The sequence below is a fragment of the Seriola lalandi genome, unplaced genomic scaffold (assembly GCF_002814215.2).
Source record: "Seriola lalandi dorsalis isolate HSWRI2012SDOR001 ecotype SW California unplaced genomic scaffold, Sedor1 jcf7180002054976, whole genome shotgun sequence".
Classification (NCBI taxonomy): Eukaryota; Metazoa; Chordata; class Actinopteri; order Carangiformes; family Carangidae; genus Seriola; species Seriola lalandi.
Genome location: NW_019525526.1, coordinates 925,736 through 932,941, shown reverse-complemented (window position 1 = coordinate 932,941; position 7,206 = coordinate 925,736). Strand labels below are relative to the sequence as shown.

The 7,206-nt window shown below is 44.7% G+C and overlaps 1 protein-coding gene across 2 annotated transcripts in view; it reads right to left on the bottom strand.

Moving 5' to 3' along the window:
- The window catches only part of capn3a (calpain 3a, (p94)), a 12,100-nt gene extending 6,083 nt beyond the window's left edge, over positions 1–6,017 (bottom strand). The window contains exons 1-12 of one of the 2 annotated variants that reach the window (XM_023396337.2): positions 5,346–6,017; positions 4,866–4,935; positions 3,854–3,972; positions 3,492–3,625; positions 3,093–3,261; positions 2,905–2,988; positions 2,724–2,818; positions 2,558–2,635; positions 2,287–2,447; positions 1,830–1,999; positions 1,259–1,270; positions 927–1,135 (exon numbers count right to left, since the gene is read on the bottom strand). In XM_023396337.2, coding sequence (XP_023252105.1) covers positions 927–1,135; positions 1,259–1,270; positions 1,830–1,999; positions 2,287–2,447; positions 2,558–2,635; positions 2,724–2,818; positions 2,905–2,988; positions 3,093–3,261; positions 3,492–3,625; positions 3,854–3,972; positions 4,866–4,935; positions 5,346–5,597 — 1,553 coding nt within the window. In that variant the 5' untranslated portion in view covers positions 5,598–6,017. The remainder of the gene's footprint in view (positions 1–926; positions 1,136–1,258; positions 1,271–1,829; positions 2,000–2,286; positions 2,448–2,557; positions 2,636–2,723; positions 2,819–2,904; positions 2,989–3,092; positions 3,262–3,491; positions 3,626–3,853; positions 3,973–4,865; positions 4,936–5,345) is intronic. The other variant, XM_023396339.2, reaches the window with a different exon arrangement.
- Between the last annotated feature and the right edge of the window lie 1,189 nt (positions 6,018–7,206).

The window sequence follows — 7,206 nt, the reverse complement described above, 5'->3', positions numbered from 1 at the left end:
GATGTTAGTTGAGGCTTGAGTATGCAGTATTGAATGTTTTTGAAAGATTACCGGATCGCGCCCAAATCTGAAGTCGCTTGTCCTAAAAAAGATTCCATAACAGCTTCGAACTGGGGCCGATTTCTTCCAGCTCTACAAATCAAATTGCCGTTAACATTGTTTGCTCTTGGTGGTTTGTGTCCCACCCACCAAGCCCCCCCACCCCACCCCACATAGAGAGGTAGATAAATCACTGTTACACTTAAATCAATCCTGCTGCTGCTGCATTAAATCTAAACAAGCAGGGCTGGGTATTGTTGCAAATGTTTAAATATTAGATAATAAAAGTTCATTATCTACTAAAATAATATATGAGATTATTATTATTAGTTATTACATTAGAGAAAGTGCAGTGTTTTTGGCTTTAAACAGGGTCTTGCCTCTGTACTTGAGGAAAAGGCCGATTTGCTGATCCCCATTAAATTAATTGGTAACTATTTTCTTTCCTAAAACAAAAAAAACTGGTTTAATCTGGTTCCTTCTCCTTAAAAACGCAAAAGGATCTTTGAGTTCTGGACTATTTGAAAACATCACCTGAAACTGTGTCGGACATTTTGCAAAACTTTCTGACAGAACATTCAGAGAACATAATAAACAGATGGATCAGTAAGACTCGGGACTCGTTTCACGTTCAGTTTAAAAACTGATCTTAACTTTTTTTTAGAAATGACTCTGAAGAACCTTCATGGTTCTGATGTGTTGTAGTTCAATACCCAGCCCTACTGAGAAACATAGATCAACATCAGAGAAATGAAATAAGCATCTTCTAACTGTAACTGTATCACTGTCTCAGGGGGGGAAATGATTTGTGCCCCAGCTGCCCAGCTCGCCCCCCCACCCCCCACCCCCACCCCTGCAGGCCACCCTGCTCGCCCTCACCCACTCACTCTGAGGTGTTCTTCTTTTCAGAGAAGACTCGCAGGATGAACTCCCCCTCCTGGTGCGGCTCGTACGTGGAGGGGATGATGACGTACTCCCCGGGGGTCAGGCGGAAGCGCTGGGTCACCTCGCGCAGGTTGATGTAGGACTTGCAGCGCGCCTTGGAGGAGTTGAACAGGAAGAAGTCCTTCTGCATGTGCTGCTTGTTCCCGTGCATCTGGGGGGGAGGGGGGAGGGGGGGGGATGAATGTCTAACTGGTCGAACACTCAGGACTATTGTGTAAAAAATCTGATAATAACAACAGGAAACTTGCAAACTGCTGCTCCACTCCTTCCTTACCTCCCTCGGCACCTGTGGAGAGACAGAGAGGACGTCAGCGTTTGTGTCGCTGCAGGATGAAAAATCAAACCAAAAGCTTATTGTCCTCAAGGTTTTACATTTATTTCATCCTGAATACGTGAAGAAGAACTGTAGATTCATCACAGAGCGTTTCCTGGTTGTATGTTCAATTTGTGCAGCTGCCACAGTGTTTTAACGAGAAACAGGAAGTACGACCATGTAACCTCTGTGCGGAGGTCGTTACTCTGGCTTCCGGTAAATTTTAGAATTGGTTTTAAAACTGTGACGCTTGTTTTTAAGGCCGTACATGGTCTTGCACCTCAGTATCTCTCTGACGCGGTTGTGAGCTCTGGGTTTTCCCTCCGGGTCGCCACAAAAAATAATTCATAATTAATATTAGAGGTGCTCCAACATTTTCATCTTTTTTTAATTGATACGTGTCATTTATTTGTTTTTAATTTGTGTCTAATGTTGTATCTTTACGTTGCCACTTCCTTGATGATTCGTACTTTGTGTATAAGTAAAGTTTCGCTTGCACAGTGTAAATGTAAGTGAGAACCAAGCGGGACACCTCGTAAATAGCGAATCCGATGGTGAAGAGGTTGGCTCCCATCTTGCGCTCTTTCCGCCGGTTCTTCTGCATCAGAGCCACCACGAAGGTGCAGCCCACCTCGTTGTCCTCGGGGTCATCGTCCTCCTCCAGCAAACGGAGGCGGTACTGAGGGTTGGTCCAGAAAGTGTCTGCAGGACATTTAGTGTGAGTCTCCACAGCTGTAACATCTGGATTCTATTCTTCGTTGTTGTTATTGTTTGGAAAGTTATATCATTTCTAATTCTGTTTCTGCTTCTTTGTGATCTTTAACACATCGTGATATTTTTAATGAGTATTTATCAAGGGTCAAAAATAATATCTCCACACACTCCAGCTCATTGTGTTCTGCGTATCATGATTTGGTGCATTTTGATCAGGAAGTGACTGAAACCTCTGTGAAAGAAGTAAAGAGGTTATTTGTTTTCAGATGTTATACCTGGGTAGTTCCTGCAGCCTCCGGCGGAGCAGCCTCTCACCCAGCGGCCCTCGTTCACAGACACCGTCCACTTGTGGATCTTATCGTCCTCCAGGGCGTCAGGGGTGAGGTTACAGATCTCGATCTTGGTGTAGTTCTTCTTGAAATCCTCGAACGACATCCTGGACAGGAAGCGAGGAGATCAGGACACAACCAAATAACTTAGTGGGGAAACGTGTTGTTGGAATCCACATCTCACAACTGGAATGATGAAAGGTTTAAAAAAAAATACCAGAACTCTCCGTCCTCGGCGCTCTGGTGCTGCAGCTTCTCTTTCTCAGACTTAGACAGGGAGGTCCACTCCTTCGAGCTACCAGAGAGGAGGAAATGGTTGAGACATAATTTCACAATAAACTGAGCTAAAAGTTGGAGTTAAGATTCTGATAAAAAGTCCTCACTTGTCACTCCAGGGGCCGTTCCACTCCACCTGACCCCACGGGTTCCTGAGACGCACCAGACGAACTTTATTGTCCTTGTGCTGAGACGGTTTACACTGTAACCACAAAAAAAAAAACAGATTTCCACATTTAGACCCTCGTGCACTTTGTTTGTTTTAAAGCTAAGCATCTTCTGCGTTACCTCCTCAACCGCCGTCACAGAGTAGGCGTGACCCTTCACAAGCCCCGTCACAGTACGAGTCTCGAAGCGAGCGGGAACCAGGGACTGCAGATACACAAAACCAGGAGAAAACATTTGATTTATACTCAAAAAATGAAAGATTGCTACAGGCTGAAACTTCAGTTAAAGCCTAAAAATGTCCGGCTCACGTCGATGGAGCAGCCCATGAGGGAGCCTCTCTCCAGAGCTTTCTTCATGATCTTGTAGAGCTCTTTGGGAGCTTCCTTCATCTCGTAGAACTCAGTGACTCCACCGGTGAAATCCTCCATGGCCTCCGTGGTGTTTCCGCCCTTCAGGGCCTCGTAGGAGCCGTGCAGCCTGGAAGAGGGGGAAGAACACAGGCGTTACACTTTCAATTCTTTCACCCAGACATGTACATACCTGGTTGCTAATAAAGGTATTTTACTGTTATTATCATCTAGTCCTAACCTGACAAAGCCTGTGTGTGGTTACAAATAACAATAAATCAGAACTCTGCGCTGTAGCTGAGCTCCGTTCTTCCTTGTACTTGTGCAGGAAAAAAGGTAAATTCACCAGAAGACACTCACTTGGCGTAGGCCTTCTCCAGCAGGGCGCTCCAGAACTCGTTCCTCTCGGCGGACTTGGTGAAGACCAGCTGGTTGTTGAAGGTCGGGATGCGGTCGTCGATGACGACATCGACCCAGTCGCCATAGCGCCAGAACTGGAGGACAGAAGGAGGTCAAGGGAGAGGAAACAACAGTGAGGATCAAACACTGAAAGGACGAGAAGCCGCTGAGTTTTAACACTTGAATCAAAAAGGTGCTGGGTGATTTCTTTCATTTCCAATAAAGTAAATTTGACTTTGAAGACGGTGACATGCAGGAGGAAGGGCTGGATGTTGGGATGGGGGCTCTCTGTTAGGACACATGGGAGTTTGTTCTTTTCTGACCTGGAAGTGGAAGATGCCGGCGTAGCCCTCTGAGAAGCTTTGCTCCTGGGGAACAACACGGTACAGAAGCTTCTCATTCAGGGTGAGACAGGCGATGGCAGCCAGCAGCCAGCAGTCACCTGAGCACACAACATCAGTCGGTTTGAACACACGTTCAATGTCTTAACTCTTAAACCACATGTTCACGAGTGGAGTGCAAAGTGCAGGGGATCGAGACGTTTGAACTTTTACTCTTTTTCTCACTTTCTACCGTTTGGATTCAGGTGAAAACGCTTCAAGAGCAAACGAAGAACGTGCACCTTCGTGTCTGTGATTTCTCTCATGATAAAAAAAGGCCGACAGGAACTCCTACATTTTGTTTTGCTGGAGGAAAAGACCGTCGCCGAGTGCTGACGTTTGACTTTTCCGATTGTCCAGGTGATGTGTGACAGGGTGTTAGCTGCCGGCCCTGGGAACAATGTAAGTTTTTCAACAGGGAATGGTTAACAGTGTTTGCCAGGACCTTTGTCCCTTTGGTCCCCTTTATTTGCAGCCTGAACTGGACAACAATGAGAAGTGCTGCTGGTTGGATTCCCTTCCAAAAGAGTAAGCACAATACCGGGGAGGCCGCTGCAGGCAGAGAGGCCGTGTGCAGGGGATCGATGGGATATTTGCAACCCTGTTATCTCTCCCCTCACCCCCCGAGCTGCATGAATACAGACTGGGGGGTTCCATACAGTGTGTGCAGTCCATGCATACTTCTGTCACCATGTATAAAATCATGTGCTTATTTATTTCACAACTTGCTTCGAGTATTTCTGCATGTGTTTGTGTTTTTAAATAAATTTAAAAAATAACGTACTACCAGATAACAAGAGCTGGTTTTAAGCATTTTAAGCGTAGATCCTTTATCTTTTCTGTTCCACAGTCGTTCTAGTAATTCACAGTGAACTCACTCAGCACAATGACACCTCTCCACTTCACACTGTGACTGCTGTCATTTGTTTACTGTGTCAAGAGAAACGGGATTTACCGAGATCTCCCTGGCAGATGTCTGTCCTACTGGCCCCTCCAACAATGAACTGAGGATTCTCACAGATTTCCTGCAGACAATAATAAACACAAAAGAGGAGTTAAGGACCGGTTAGATTAAAGCTGCTCTCTCTGACAGAAAACTGGTGATTTTAGGCCAAGAAAAAAAAAAAAAAAAAAAGCCAAGAAATAATGAGACTTTCAGTCACTTAATTCCGATCCGTCCATGTGGGAAAGGTGGGAGCATTTTGATCACATCTCCAGGTAAAGTCCCAGGTAAAGTTTTCCCCATGATATAATCCCTCACGAGGAGAAATGTGGTTATTTCCGTGCAGGTTGTATCAAAAAAAAAACGAAAAATAACGTCCCACCTCCCACATGTGTGATCCATCCCCCTCTTTATTTAACTTTGCCATCATCGTGTCTCTCCGTGTGCCAACCCGGACTAACCACCTCCTCCTCCTCCTCCTCTTCCTCCTACCTTGGGCCTCTTCCAGACGATGTTCTTGACTTTGTTGGACTTGTGTCCGAGCTCCTTGAAGCCCAGAGACTCCACAGTGGCCGGGAAAGACTCATCCTCAAACAGGTTCTTGGTCTGAAGGCACTCCTGCCTCTGGAAGCAGAAGTCCTGGCCGTTGAAGCGGACCGGCTTGTTCAGGGACCCTTCCCCGTCTCTCCTCTCTCGTTCCCGGATCAGCCGGTCGCAGAAAAAGCCAGACGGTGTGTAGGGCATCTCGTCTCGGCTGCCTTCTTTTTTTTTTTTTTTTTTTTTTTTTTTTTTTTGAAACTGGCTTTTGCCACTTGTGCTAAAGTCTTACAAGCCTAAAAACCCTGGCATAAATCCAAACAGCTAATGTCTGATTGGCTCTTTCTTTGTGTGACGTCCCCCTTCCCTTCGTCACAGCGTGGATGCAAAAGCTGGATGTGAAAGAGACATTCACTCCACATGCATTCACCTTTGCATTACCATGCACACACACACACACACACACACACACACACACACACACACACACACACACACACACACACGTATGCACAGAAACTCACACCTCACGTAAACGTCTATTTGTTGCGCTCCCATTGGCCGTGCTGAACAATGACCTCTCCCTGGTGTGGCGCTGCGCTGCCATCATTGTTGGGTGACACAAAGGCCAGCGGGCCGCGCCAGAGGGCATGTAAAGAGTGGTGGGTAGATGCCTTGCCTCAGCAGAAGGCATTCAACCCCTTTAAACCTATTCTCAATGGAGCTCAGCGTTGAGCAGTCTCAGCATAACCAGAGCACGCTAATGCTATGAAGAGGAGTATCATCCATTTTTATTTTTATTTATTTATTTATTTTTAACTCTGGTCTGAAAGGTACAACTTCAATCCAACATTTTGGGTTTTAGTGAAACAGCACAGATGATCCCCAACACAGAGTATGTGATGTGGTTAAACGCCACACATCGTCTTAAACAGCTGTTCTTAATAATAAATAAAAGCTGCTTCAGAGCTGAGAGCTTCTTCCTTTCAGATATGGATGAGATTCTGCAGGAAAAACAGAAGAATAAAATAAACTATTTCTGGCTGTTTCATCCTGTTGCTCAGGAACAAGCTCACACATTGTCTCAGAGAATTCAAATTCAATGCACATATTTAAAAAGCACCTCAGAGATAATTTGCTAAATCTGTGTGTTATGCATTTATTTCTCCTCATGTACTGTCTCCTCTTCTGTCTCCCTCTTTCTTTTCCTGAACTTTCCTTAGGGAATAAATAAAGTATCTATCTATCCTTCTATCTATCTGTCTAAAGCAGTTTGTGTAAAGTTTTCTTGCTCGCTCGTCTAAAACTAAATTAGTCGGATGCTTTAACATTTAGCAATAGACAGTTATGAAACTAAACAAAACATAATCATTTCTGTAAACTAAAGATATGTTGCTACGTCACAGTGATTCTCACACCTGCTGCAGTTTCCTTGTTATGTCTCATGTGGGAATTCAGCCTATTGCAGCAGTTTTATTTTTTACTATTGTACTAGTTTGTGTGTCTCTTCACGAACATCTGCTTTGGGAAGAAGTCAGGTCACACGGCACAGTGTTGTTGAATAGGACGGTTTGTCACTGGGTTTAATTAGTTAGTTAGTTACTTACTTAGTTAGTTAGTTAGTTAGTTAACACCGACCTGTCGAGCGTCTGTCACAGCGAGATTCCCTTTATTTATTTAAATTCTTCATTCTTTCTTTTTCTAATTGTTTCTTCATTTTTATATCGTAATAAAAAAATATTGCACTTGCTGTATTTAGATTTTATTTTGTTTACTTATCTACTCACTTGGGTGGGGGGGTTGTATGTGGGTGGGG